This window comes from Engystomops pustulosus, chromosome 6 (assembly GCF_040894005.1).
Source record: "Engystomops pustulosus chromosome 6, aEngPut4.maternal, whole genome shotgun sequence".
NCBI classification, from domain to species: Eukaryota; Metazoa; Chordata; class Amphibia; order Anura; family Leptodactylidae; genus Engystomops; species Engystomops pustulosus.
In genome coordinates this window covers 69,099,506-69,114,290 of record NC_092416.1, presented here as the reverse complement: position 1 = coordinate 69,114,290, position 14,785 = coordinate 69,099,506, and the positions used below count along the sequence as shown (strand labels likewise).

The 14,785-nt window shown below is 40.9% G+C and overlaps 1 protein-coding gene across 2 annotated transcripts in view; it reads right to left on the bottom strand.

The window, feature by feature from the left end:
• DISP3 (dispatched RND transporter family member 3) overlaps positions 1-14,785 on the bottom strand; it is a 129,709-nt gene that overhangs the window by 63,424 nt on the left and 51,500 nt on the right. For both annotated transcript variants that reach the window (XR_011856488.1, XM_072156420.1), the window contains exons 4-5: positions 5,271-5,407; positions 3,994-4,128 (exon numbers count right to left, since the gene is read on the bottom strand). Coding sequence is in view for 1 of the 2 variants with exons in the window: in XM_072156420.1 (XP_072012521.1) it covers positions 3,994-4,128; positions 5,271-5,407 (272 nt within the window). In the remaining variant the exon portion in view is untranslated. The remainder of the gene's footprint in view (positions 1-3,993; positions 4,129-5,270; positions 5,408-14,785) is intronic.

The following is a 14,785-nucleotide window of genomic DNA, read 5'->3' as shown; positions in this document are numbered from 1 at the left end:
TGTCACAATTTAGATGTTTTGATATTATACCGTCTAAGGATTGCGATTTCACTGTTGTACTTATTGACCAATTGGCCTTTTTATTATTGTATTAAAAGAAAACACGATTGTATATACACATGTAATGTTTACAACTGCACATGATGTCACTGCACTGCGACTATAAATATCTGTATGTAACTAGACACACCTCGCTTGACAAAGGCTGAACAACAGCCGAAACGTTGCGGGAGGTGGAATAAACACCAAGTTTTTTTCACTATTTTGGAGTGCTGCCATTTTCTTCGTCTGTATATATATATATATATATTCAAGTATAAGCCGACTCAAGTATAAGCCAAGGCTCCTAATTATGCCACCAAAAACTGGGAAAACCTATATAATCTAGTAAAAGCTGCCTGGGGGGGTGATTCAATGGTCACAGCCTCCCAGCATATAGCCAGCAGGCCCCCAGTAGTAATTATCCTGCCAGCCCCCTGTAGTATATAACCTGCCAGCCCCTTGTAGTTTATAGCCAGCAAGCCTCCTGTAGTATAGCCATCTGGGCCCCCTGTTATATATAGCCTGCCGGCCCCTATAGTATATAGCCAGCCAGCCCCCTGTGGTATATAGCCAGTCCCCTGTAGTATACAGACATCCAACCCCCAGGAGTATATAGTCAGCCAGCCCCCAGTTTGCCCAGCACATAAAAAAATAAACTTACATACTCACCTTCCAGCGGTCTCCAATACTCGCTGTGCCTCCAGATGGGGCAAATACAGCAAAAAGAAAAGCAGCCGTGATGACATTGGGGAGCTGTTCTGAGCATCAAGGGCGCTGTAAGGTCAGTATGTAAGTTTATTTTTTATACACTCGTGTATAAAATGTATACCTTATATGTGGTGAACTGCTGTATGGGCACACACGTATGGGCAAAACAAATTCAGAGCAGGTTATGCATTGTCACTTTGTAAAGGCTATACACTCTTTTTTTTTTTTTTGCCAATTTGGATATATAAGGGCTTATTTTCTGCGACATTAGATGAACTTTACAAATACTTAATTTTAGTTGGTCTTTAGCTTATTGATGAGATTTTATTAACTCTTGAACGTATGGAGGAAAAGAAAATTGTCAATTGTGGTTTTTCGTATTTTTTGCATTCTTTTGGGGGCCATTCAAATTTTCTAACTTTATTCTATAGATCACTACGATAACAGTGATAAGTCATTTATATAGCTTTTCTTATATTTTTACAATTTTACTGATCAAAAACTAATATAGAGAAAATCTCTTTTGTTTTCATATTGCCATCTTTGTGATGATACCAATTTGGTGCACATAACTTTTTTTGATCACTTTTTAAAACATTTTTGTGAAGTATTTTATGAAAAATGTAATTTCATAGGGGCGATACCAAATATGTGTTTTTTTTGTGATTTTGTAGTTTTTGTACATCATTAAATATGTATGGGGAGTATTGCTGTTTAGGGGACTTTAGGGGACATTTACTTTAATCAATTATTTTTATTAAAAAAATTTATTAAATGTTTTAAACTTTTTTTTATTTTCTTACAGGTTAGCTTCAACCAGCAATCCCCTGTTCGCTTGTTTAAGCTCTAATTCACTTGACACATTGCAATACACTTGGAGGGATTTAACAATGTGTCTCAGGTTCGGCCAGTTTTTAGATGGAAAACACAAGTCTTTTGCTGCGTCAGATTTAGCACTCTAATGATGTATTTTGGTGTAGCATAAGATTGTCGGTTCCTACTTTAGACCTACTTTTAGTTGGTCTAAACTGTGCGCCAGAATTTTGGGCGCATGCGCAATTTCACGCGAACCCACGCCCATTTCACGCAAAGTCACGCCCATTTCCCGAAGGCCACGCTGACTTAGTCAGACAAGTTGGAAAGTGCCAATAAAAGGTCTAAAAGCCTTGATAATTGTGGTGCAAGGCATTTTAGACACTGTTTTTGGTGCAAAACCACCAGAATTGTAGCGCAAGTGTGTTAGTAAATCCCCCCCCCCACTGTGTTATGTAACACACTGAGACAGGAGGCAGGGCCAGCGCCCTAGGACAGTGATGGCGAACCTTTTAGAGACCGAGTGCCCAGACTACGACAAAAATCCACTTATTAACTGTGAAGTGCCAACGCGGCATTTTAAGCAGTAACTTATTGCTACGTGTTCTTCCACATGTTTTAATTGTATCAGCCTCTTAAGGTCACCAATACAGTTGAAAGAAAGAGGAAGAATGGTGGGTCCAGCAGGAGGACATCCAAAGATAATGCAGTTCTGACAACACCACCTCAGTTTTCCTGCAGTTCCAAACAGCCAATGAAGTGTCGCTTTAAAATAGTGCTGAGAGCAGCATCTCATAAGTTGCCTGGGACTGCAGGAAGATTTGGTGGATTTGGTCTTGTTTGGTGATCTCTGTCCTGTGGTGATGGCCTGAGTGCCCACAGAAAGGGCTCTGAGTGCTACCTCTGGCACCCGTGCCATAGGTTCGCCACCACTGCCCTAGGACATAGCCCAGCCTGGGGCTGGCATCGGAGGATCCAACCGGTAAGGGGTGCAGGGAGCTCTGATCCACTTCACAAGCCCCTTACACGCCTAGGTGATGCGCGACCGTCATGTGTCAGCAAGTCACTGCAAACCGTGACATTCTATTACATCCAATGTTGGGAAGGGGTTAATGTGTCACTTTCCTATATGAGAAGACTAGTAATACAAACCATACATTATAGTCAGGGGCCTAGCAGAGACTTTGCACTGGGGCCCACCAGCTTCAGCTTACACCACTGCCTCTATCAGTCTCTTTTCTAAGGAGGTGTCAGCTTTGCCTGTGTCAATGTAATCTGTAGGAAATGTCTTGTTCTAAGCTGAGCATTCAGTCTGGGGAACATTACAGATCATAGATGCTCATAATGTCACAGAGCAATTACCCTCTGATCTCGCTGGCGTTATCTTCTACCAGATACATCACTTTCTTGGCTTTGTCTGTTTAGAAGGCTGCTGACACCATGGAGGAGAGCTGACTATTTGCCTCGCACACTGTCACTACTTTATGAGCCCTGAAAACCAAATATATATTCCCGTACCCATTTATATACACATTTATTTCAATTCCAAACAGTAGTGTGTGTAGGAGGGAAATAAAAAAGAATTGTGGCAAGTAATATGTAGTAAATACTAGTATCATAGACAGTCTACATAATAAGTACCTTAAAGTTAACAGAGCAGCTTTTGGTGCCATATATCCCACCACCAGCATAGAGAATATTTACCCCAGCCAACCAAAGGGCCTCGCCATTGTGCTGATCTACCTGTGTGCCTCTCACAAACTGCCACTACTATGAACTTTAAGCATAGCTGCACTGAGTAAAGATGCATTCATAATTTTTCATTTATTTGTGTGACTTCAAGTGTGAATGAGCCTCCATCTAACCCACCACTCAGATAACGGGGAACATGAATCAGAAGTCTGTTTTTTTCTGTTTGTTTTTTGTAGACTTTTCTTGGCTTTTCTGCTGCTCAGATGTATCTTAATGGTTTTTCCTTATTGATACATGTGGCGTTTAGTCTGTAGTGAATTTGCGACTTAAAACAAAAGTCGCAAACAGTTCCCCAGCTATTTTCCCCACCTGGTCAGCTTAGCCGTAGATCTGCACAGTTTTTTTTTTAAAAAGTCGCTACTTTCACATCTGGATTAAGGTGATAACTGAGGGAACACTGCAAGGAACTAGACAATGGCGAACTTTGAAAGGAGACAGTTTTAGGTGCAAAAGAAGTCGCAAATGAGCACAGGAACCAGGAAAAGTCTCAAAAATTAAAGAAAGTCAAAAGTCTGATACATGTACCCCAATATATCCTCAGATCACCAGGGGCTTCCTCATCCACCAGTATCTTGCATATGTTACTGAATGACTCTTTGGATCCAACTACTTTTCACAGACTTGTAAACAATCTATAATATTCAGGTTTATAGCAAAAGTTGTATTAAACATACTCACCAATCCCAACAATGACAAAAGCTGCCACCCCATTGAGGATTCCAAGATACTGTATTCCAAAGGCCACATGATACAAGAATAGGGCCACAAGGCAGCTCAAGCCAATGCTAGCAATCCCAAAGAAGGTAAGAAACACTAAACCAGAAGGAAAATACAGAAAGAATTCAACTATTAATTGGTGAATATTATAATGTTTAGATCAATGGATTTGATGAGATGTTCACAAAGAGGTTTACATCCCTATAAAAATGTGTAAGGCTTTATGTACACATTTTGGTCTATATGTCTATGTCTCTAATCCATTGAACACAACCATTTGAATCCTTTCTGAATCCACACTTGTCGTGTGTGAAACACACTTGTCGAGTGTGGGGTAGAAGGAGAAATAGAGAAGAGGCGTAATGGAAAATTTAAGGGACAAAGAGGTAAATATTCTGATGAAGTCGCATTAGGCGACGATATGCGTTAGGAGCCTCTCACCCTGGCCAGGGTATTTTTCGGTTACGTAGGTTGTACCAGTCGGCCCATGATTGCCTACTTTGTGGCTCTTGGTGTTGGCTTAGCAGACTTGTTTGGTTTCGCTGTGCGATCAGGTCTGTATATGGTTATTCATCACACAATGTCATATCCTTTATTACCAGGGGCTTATAGATTAGATTAGGGGGGTATTAGATTTTTTGATTCCTAGCCTATAGATATTTGCAGCCTCACTTGCTAAATTCCCTCAGGCTAGGAGTAGTGGATTGAGTGGAGTGAGCAGCCCCATGAAATCTGATTATGATTGTGTACTTTTAATTGTTTTTAGATGTCACATGTTTGTGTGTTTCTATAATGTTGGAATTAAACATGGTGTTCATTTTAGCCCACGTCTTTTCTGAATAAGTACAGATTGTATACCTTTGTGTGTGGGCCACTTACACTGTGTACACCTCCCTGCCCATGTTTTACAGAAGAAGACGATATGGAAGGAAAAAGATGATCAGAAATGGAGAGAAAGGGCAAGTTGAGAAAAAGATGGAAGAAGGAAAAGCAGGGTAGGAGAAAATGAGAAAGAAAGAGAAAGAAAGATGTAGAAATGAGTAAATACAAGAGGCAAAATTACTAACTTGAAGGAGGAGAAACAGGGTAACCAAAGGGAATATGAAAAGCAAAAGAAAAATATAGAAAGACAAAAGCAAGAAAGAAATAAAAGAAATAGAGGAGGTGAACTGGGGAAGGAAACATAAAAAGAAAAAGAGAAAAAGCATCATAAATCTACACGGGAGTGTATATCTTACCGGAGAAGGAGGTGAGGATGTACACCAGGATGGCAATGCAGCTGCTGCTGATGAAGGCCAGTAACATGTCATTATTGAATGTTGTTCTCACTTCATAGTCAAACAGGTCGGTTCCCCCGTACAGCACCTGCACCTTACTGACACAACCAATGGAAAATATTAACTGTGTTAAGTACTTCAGCAAAAGGATTTTACATGAATAATATTACTTACACAATATTAAGGCTTTTTCCAGGCTTTTTCCTGAGCCTTATAAGGGCTGAGATCTGTACAGAGCCTTGTAAGAACTAAACCAAGCCTCAGGTCAAGTAACATATTTAGGACTTCTACTGCGATCTCCAGCCCCCACATAAGAACACTGATGTAGTGGTGCTCAGGTTACAAGGTTCAGTTATAGGTTTTAAGAAAACTTAAAAGGTAGTCCGAAGATAAGCATAATTCATGTTTAAATGGGTGATTAAAATATAAGCTAAATTAAAATATAAGCTAAAGAGTAATTTAGCCCCCGTCAGCAGAAAAATGCTGTGGATATCCCCTATATAGAAGAATTAAAATGACTTTAATAAGTCATGTGACTTTGTCCTTGTGGAGGAGACACAGGACTGAGGATGGTCGCTGGACTCATGGCCACATCACATGTCCTGAATCTGCTTGGTTAGGTCATATGATTATCACTACAGCAGTGATGGGAATTATGGCTCTCTTTAGTGAGCTGGCTCATTAGGCCCCGCACACTAAGAAGAGCCGGCTCTTCTGGCTCCTGAATGGTTCCCTTATAGATATATAATAGGGAGCCGCAGGCGAGTCAATCATCCCACATCAAGTTGTATCAAGTTAAAGGGTTAGCCGATCAGGGGCGGGGTTAAGTGAGCCGGCTCTCGTGGTTCACAGACAGGAGCCGACCCTAGCAAACAGCACAATTCATGGAGGAGAGAAGTGTAAATGTGTTAAGGCAGAGCAGGACTGGAGATGCAGGGGAATAGACAATAGTTATGTCATTTATTGGGGGTGGAGGAACAAGAGTTCTGCATGTTAAGGGCTGGAGGGACACAAAGGATTGATTTACATGGGACTGCATGTAAGGAGGCTGGGGAAGGTAGGAGAAATGTATTTACATGTGAGCGCATGTTAGGAGGCTGGGGGAACAGGAGGGACGGATGGAACTATATTGGAAGGAATCGAGGAGTCCCTTATATGTTGCACTTTATGTTTGGCGGGTGATTTTTTTCTTCCATAAACAGGTCGTACATGATATTGTACCTCAGCTACATTAAGTTTTCTACAGTACAAACTGTAGTCAGGTGTGGCACTGTGTGTGGAAAAAGCGCCCATGACAAATGACAGACAGAACCTTTTAAAAGAGGAGAATATATTTTTTCTTTATTGGATTGTATATTGGAGGGAGAGAGATGCTTTTTACATGGAGGGGACTGAATGATGATGTACATGGAGGCAATCAGCACATGTCAGGTCATATAGATATAGTGGGGGATGTATAATGCACTGGTGCATGGTATGCCAGTAGAGTATGTGATACATCCAGTAGTACAGAAGTTGAATGTAGTTTATTAGTTGTCATTGCTGTGGTAACAGAGTAGTAGGACAATCTGTTAGATAATCACCTCTGAGATCAGTGGGAGCATAGAATAAGGGGGAGGAGCTGTTACTGGTAAATGAAGGCTCATGGGAGTTGTAGTATCCTGTTTCTTGGAGATAACTCTGTCCACTTAATAAAACCTATATAATGTTGGGAATTATAAAAGAATACTATTTAACTTCCTTTTTGCCCCCTGCACTCTGGAAGCGCCATTTTTTGGTGCACTTTGTTCATGCTGCAGAATTGTGGCGCAGAAACAATTGTGGCGCATATCAAATAGAATTGTGGAGCATGGTCAGACAAAGCAGTAACATGGCCCTTTAAGTGCACAGTTTTTCTGTCTTGTCAGACACAGTGCAGCCGCTCCACAAAACTGGTGCAGACACTTTATAAATACATGTGCAAGCAGTTTGCACTTTCTTTCTAGTGCAAAGTCAGACAGACAACCGATGCAAACACTTCAATAAATTTGGGCCAGTGAGTTTTTTTGCATTCATTTATTTATAGCATTATGATTTTTTGTATGAGACATTCATATTACTGGAATACCCGTTCAAGGTATAGAGGGTATGAGGCTCAGAATAGGGCTGCACCTTGCGCCCACCAAAGAAAATGATTCTAAAAGCTTTTACATTTTGGAAATCGGGGGCTACAGCAGATAAAGCTCATGGCATAGCAGATATTGGACAGTTGAGCTTGTCAAAGAATACAGGAATATGGTCCAGTTAAAATCATGTTAATAAACCACTAAGAGTCTCATATGGGAATGAATAGTGAACATATGGTTGCATATTCTCTGTTCTGCTGCAGGTGCCTCTCTTGTTTCATTCACCTTTGGGTCTGTCCTCTAATAGTCGCTGCCCACCCAGGTCAACATCTGCAAAGAGTTTGTATGTTCTCTCCGTGTTTGCGTGGGTTTCCTCCGGGTACTCCGGTTTCCTCCCACACTTCAAAACATACTGTTAGGTTGTTTAGATTGTGAGCCCCATGGGGACAGGGACCAATTTGATATGCTTGTGCAGCGCTGCGTAATCTGTGTGCGCTATATAAATAAAGAATTATTATTATTATTATTATTACTTTGTTGGTGAATCTGCCGTTTAGTCACAGACATGAGCCTGAGACAACAAAGAGAGAGTGTTGTGACTGAACAATTCAGTGGCCATTATAGTGGAGAAACAATAGGGGTGAGGGATTAAATAAATCAATGGAACATGGAGTAGAACTAGTACCAAAGATGTTCACTAGGCATTAGAGGTCACACCAATATTTTCCAGAACAGTAGTAATACTATTCGTTTTATCCAAGTAATTTAGCCAAGGAGGAGTATAAAATTTTCTGTAATGCAACTACAGTGTATAACTCATAGCCGTAACTCATAATGTTATTACATGGCTATTTCTACAAAATAATTATTACTGACAGTTGATTGCTGTGCTTGAAAATCAAATTGATGCAATTATAGTAATCTTGCATTGCTTGTATTAAAGGGGTGCATAGCCTTTTTTTCATCTCCTCAGAAACTTCATCCCACAGATTATGGCTGACACCTAAGACGCTCCCCAGAATAGACTATGACTGATGTTACTGACCTACCAAGATCAGACTTCGGCTGAAGCCACCAACCTCCCCAGATCAGACTGCGAGCCCCCAGGCCAGACTATGCCTGACACCACTGACCTCTGCAAACAAGATGATGGCTGACACCACAACACCCCCAGACTAGACTATGGGTGATATCTTCAACCTTATCAGACTATGACTGACACCACTGACCTAGCCAGAGGATGGCTAATGACAGACTATGAGTGACACCTCTGACCTCCCAAGACCAGACTATGAGTGACATCGTGCTCCTTGCTGATGGGACTGTGGCTGACGAGCAGATCCCACATAGTTGCCCTGTTGGAAAGGTTTTTTTTCGTGTGTGTGGGAAGGAAAACGCCTTATTTTTTTAAAAAAATTAATTAGCAATTTTAATTTTTATGCGTTATTATGTACAGTTTATTTATACAGATCACATATAACAATGATCTTATGGTAACATCCTAACTACATCATTATTATCAGTGATTTGTATACAGACATGTAGAGAAGGTGCACATTGTATCTTCCCTGCTTACATCTCACCCCTCAGCTTGGGAAATCCAAGTGATGTCATTTTAGTGATGTCCTGGAATCCCTCTGATGAGCACTGTGTTCAGGGCCTCTATTACAGGACACTGATTAGATAAGTTCGATGTCACAGGACAGGACTGGGCTGTCAATGTAACAGTTGAATCCTGCCGATGGCTCTTTGTGCATATCCATACAGTCCTAGGGGGAGAGGCTGGGTTCCTCCCAACCGAGGCTGCAGATTGCGGCCATGACGGCGAGAGAGTAGGAAACAGATTTATCCAACAGAGAGTATTTTTGAGGAGTAAAACTGTCTGTACAAGCATCGTAGATACGCATGCTGGCGTCAACGCGACCTCTGCTAGGTATAGTAGCCAGCAGGAGGTTGCTTTTAGGAAGGATAAAAAAATAATTGTAATGCTGCTTTTTGGGAACACATGAAATATGGTAAAAGATAGGACAGACAGGGACAATGAACCTTTAAGCTAGATTCACCCAGCTGTCCCTACCTACTTGGTGATCCTACCCAAGACAATAGGTGACAACTGGTCAACTTTCCCTTACTACTGTAAAAACACAAAGTCAAAATAGAACAAAACAAGAACAGAAGAATGTTTGTACAAATACATGTTATAAACCAGAAGGTCCTGTTGTTTTTGATATGTCAAATAAAGTAACCTTCTTGAGATTGTGATCCCTTTTAATTGCTTACTGAAATATAAAATGTTGCAAGCTTTCGGGACAGCTTAGGTATGGTATCTGAAGGTACCTGAGCTGTTTGAAAACTTGCTTGTTACATCTTCTATTTGATCTATCAAAAGCAACAGGAATTTCTTCAACTGGATTACATGGTACAAAACTTTTTTTGGATTTTCGACTTTTTTTGGTGTTCACCGTATACCATAACATGTTCGATTTATTCTAGGGGTCAGTATGATTATCTTGATATCCAATTTCAATTTTTTTGCTTACGTTTTATTAATTTTGAAGAATAAAACCTAATGTGGGGAAAAAATCTATAATTTTTGCAAATTCATCGTATAATTTAATATGATTTTATTTTACTGTACAGGTCCTTACGGACACACCGATACCATATACCATACATACTCGAGTATAAGCCGACCCAAGTATAAGCCGGGGCCCCTAATTTTACCACAAAAAACTGGTAAAACCTATATTTTTTTACTCGAGTATAAGCCGAGTTTGGGTTTTTAACCATTTTTTTTGTGCTGAAAAACTAGGCTTATACTCGAGTATATATGGTATGTTCGTTTTGCATGGTGATTTTCACTTTTTTAATTTTATATTTAATTGTAATATGTAATGGGGCTGTGGGGGGCTTTTATTTATTAGTTTATTTATTTACATGTCCACCTATGGGACATAAACAAGTAATCGTTTGATTGCTTGTTTATTATAATACCCTGCAATACTGATGTATAGCATTTTTGTATCATTGTCAGCCTATGCTGATGCATAGGCTTATACACTTGGGCATATTTACTAAAAATGTAATCTAAAAATTTGCAAAGGATATAGAAATATTGGAGCACATTTACTAAGCTCTGTGTGCCAGTTTTCTGTCAGACACTGGTTGTTCTTTCTAGTGCAAACTGATTTAACATGCAAAGAAAGGTGTTGCACCCTGTCGGGGCAGAACAGAAGGCGCCAGATTCATGAAGAACAGGCACCAGAAATCCTGAATTTGGCAAACTCTGCACTATACTGCACTGTTCTTAGTAAATGTGCCCCATCATTCATTGCACCAAAACATAACCTGCCGTTTCTGGTGTAGTAATGTTTTTTGCCTCGGTATTCACAGAAAAAATAAATAATGAAATCTCGTGAAAATGTTCCTTAATATCTTGAGCATATAAGACAAAATCAGTGGAACATTGTGTCAGCGGTAGAGTCTGATGTAATGTTCAGCTCCGTCTGATAATGTCACTTCTCAGATAACAATCAGATATGAAGAGGATTCTGGGTATTCAACTATGCAGAGCAAGGTGACTGATCAGGAATCATATTCATATTCGAGCTAGATGCTCGCATCATAAAAACATGGCAGCGCTCCAGAAACAGGAGACGGTACAAAATGCTTGAGTAATGAGAGTAGCACTCACAAAGCAGAGTTATAAATCAGACAGCTCTTTCATACTTGCGAAACCCACATCCCACCAGCAGAGGCAGTAAGAAACTAAATCTAGATTCAATTTTCTTTATTGCATCTTTAATGTTTAAAAATGTTTTACTATTGCTTTTTACTGCCACTTGTTAATGGGCCGTTAGTATCCACTTAATGGGTTAGGTTTCACTAATTTATCTTATGAGCCTGCTCATGGAAACCAATTTCCTCAATAACAGTCTACAAAGAAAATGCATTAATATAGTCAGCAGTATAACACAATATATGGGCAATATCATTAGATTTCACACTGCTAATTATTTTACTTAATCATTTATATGGTAAAGACAGTATTGTATATCTAAAGTTTACTAGGTTTTGGATAGAATCACGACTGCATTGTCTGACATTACATTTCAGATTCTTTCAGAAGATTAAGAGCCAGATTAAGGATACTTACACACACACAACAAGTGGATGTTAGTGGGCCACAAGCAATGGTCCCCGTGGACCATAATTTGTGGCCTGGGTGTCATCGTCCGGTTTGTACTGCTCACACACCAATAATAACTTACTACATGTGCCTGCATAACTTACTGAATGTGGCATGGTCTTCTGACTCACAGGGGTGTGGAATCCATAAAAGTCAATTATGATGTGTGCTAGTTATAGAACATATGACCAGTGCACGTCCTGCATTCCCAGTCATATGCATGGAGGCTAAGGTTGGTGGTAAGCTTTACATAACTAAAATTTTGTAGGGACTCCATTAAACCCTCTATAATACAACCTGCTTATACCCTATTGCAGCCACATACAGACTAGAAGCGGAGATCCTCTTTACTGAAATGATGGAGAACGTCAGCATATCCTTTTGGTCATGCCCACAAGGAAAGTTATATTCTAAAAAATAGGGGAAAATCCTGCTGTAAAATCTACCTCCTTTTTCTAATGTGTGATTTATTATTGACTTTTAACCTTTAATTTTAATATGTATTCTCAGCATGTTTTCGGCAGTACATGGATAAAATTTGCTGATATTTCACCCACATTGCCGTTACTATAAATACTGTAGAGCCACAAGTAACAGTGTCCACCACTTTTTGGCTGATCAGGATAAATTTACTACTATATGACCTCCTATGATTGAGCCCCCTATGTAGAGGAATCATAATTTTTAAAAACATAGCACAGATAATATATACATACCGCCCCTCCACCCTCCATAGGAAACAGCGCCGCACGGCTGCACACTCGGGAACAGACAGAGCATGCTCTATCTTTTCCTGGTGTGTGGCGTGGAATGGTGTCACACATGTGTGCCACCTTACCGTCGCTGTGCCGCCATTGCCGTCTATGGGGACATACATATACAACCCACTGACGGCTGTCTGAATGTGCCCTAAATTTGTAAAGTAAACGGGTTAAAATGATCTTTATTGTGTGAACATCACTAGGGGACTAAAATTTGAGAACTTCTTTCATGGGAAAACTCATTAATAATGGGTTTTCCCACAAACATAAGTTAGGCCATATCCACAGGTTAGGGCCTAACTTGCTGATCGGTGGGGGTCTCAGCGGCGCTTGGCAATTTCCGTCAGTTCTATAGACATTAATGGAGCAGAACGGTCATGCGCGGCCGTCTGCTTCATTACTCTGATGGAGTGACGAGAGGTCCGACGGAGGTACGTGGGACCCCATCGGACCCCTCGTTTTCTTGATCTTTGTGGATCTCATCACTGAGACCCCCACTAATCAGCAAGTTAGGCCCTATCCTGTGGATAGAGCCTATCTTGTGTTTGTGGGAAAACCATTTAAGTGAAATGTCTGTAGCTACAAATATTTCATTCCCTTTCATATTCCCTTTTCATTTCATATTTCCTTTTGTTTTGGCCATGATAATTACCCAGAATACAGCTAATTGTATGTTTTATACCCCCACCGCAAGATTTACCAAGTCTATACTTCTGTACAAAGTGTAGCTAGAAAAGAACTCCCCCAATGTTTAAAAATTAGTTTGGTCCTGTCTAATAGTGGTTAATCAATTTCAAAACAAGAGGCCTCGGGAGGTACTCAGGTGCTACCTTTGCATTCTTAGGATTTAAGGTGCCTAGTGAAAAAGGGTCCTTGGTAAAGGGGTTTCTTTTGGGCAGTGTCGTCTTCATTTAGGTGACCCAAGGAGATTACTTTCTCTCTTAATTGTTGTCAAGGAGATATTAATCGTGAATGTATAAGATTTGTTTAACTACAGGGCAATTACAAACTTTGTTGAAATATGTGGCATCTATTGAAGCGTCCAGTGTGTTCCTTATTTCTCCCACCTCCAGGGAATCAGGATTTACTAAATGCAATAAGTGGTGGCAGCGGGTCTGGTGCTGGACCTGTTTGAGGTGTGATTTATGCTCAATTTGTGTCTTGAGTGAAAGGTGAGCGCAAGTTTGAGTAGGCTAAATTAACCCATACAGTTGCACCCCACGTCATGTGACGAGGCGGCGGCCTCCTCGCCGTGACATATTGGTGGCAGCGGTGGGATAAATACATCTTTGTCAGAGCATTAAGTGTTGGGATTAAGTAACTAACTCCTGCACTTAAGGACTAGTGGAATTCTTGTGAGGAGTACCCTAGTTTTTCACGGACCAAATCAGTGCTATAAAATGACACACAACACGGCAAAACAGTTATAAAATAAAAAAGTAGAAAAATAACAGAAACTTACAACTTAAAAGTAAATCCTGATTCCCTGGAGGTGGGAGAAATAAGGAAAACACTCAAGCAAGCTTGTCAAGCAGCCCCCAAAATGTGAACACCAATTCTTGGATTTCCAGAGGGTCATTCAGGATTGGGTAAAGTGTTAATGAGGGGGAGAGTCCAGGAATATTAAGCAGTTCTTTGTTTCCAAATCTCTAGATGCAGGGGTGGGGGTAGGTGCAGAGGAGAGGTGACCAAATGGCTTTTGAGGTCACCACAGAACATTCGGCAGGTCAGAGTTTATCAGGTTGTAAGGATCTCCAGGATGTTGTAAAGGAGGCCTGGATGCTTCAATGGATGCCAAATATTTCAACAAAGTTTGTAATTGCCCAATAGTTAAACCAGTCTTATACATTCATGATTAATATCTCCTTGACACCAGACTTTGCCTGTGAAGGGGATAACTGGGTTCCATCCAGGAGTGCCCGCTGCCAAGGTTTTTATGGACTGGAGTGCTGGTAGAGGTATCAGACAAGTGGGAATGTCCCAGGCAGAGATCGCGATAACGCCTCTACAAGCGTCTATGACGCATGCAGAGGCTGATTTACTCTCCAAAAAAAACACCAAGCGTATAAGTACGCTTGGTGATTTTCTTGTAAAAGCGCTGGCTCTCCGCAGTAGTGATGTGCAGCTGCCGCCTGCTAGTTTGTGAGGAGCAGAGCGGACAGCGGAGCGCACAGAGCAGTCACGTGCACATGGACCCACTACACTGCAGAGAGGTCTCTGCTTCTGCAGGCAGAAGGGAAGATGAAGCCACGCCCCCTGAACACTCACTGCTGCCGGTCACTGTCTTCTCCAAGCTCATTTCACATATAGGGAGCAGCAGGGGAATTACATTACACTAAAAAGGGGCGGGGCAAGCACAAGCAGGAGGACAGGACATGTGACCTTTACAGGGGTCTCAGCTCCTCCTCCCCTCCTGACCCG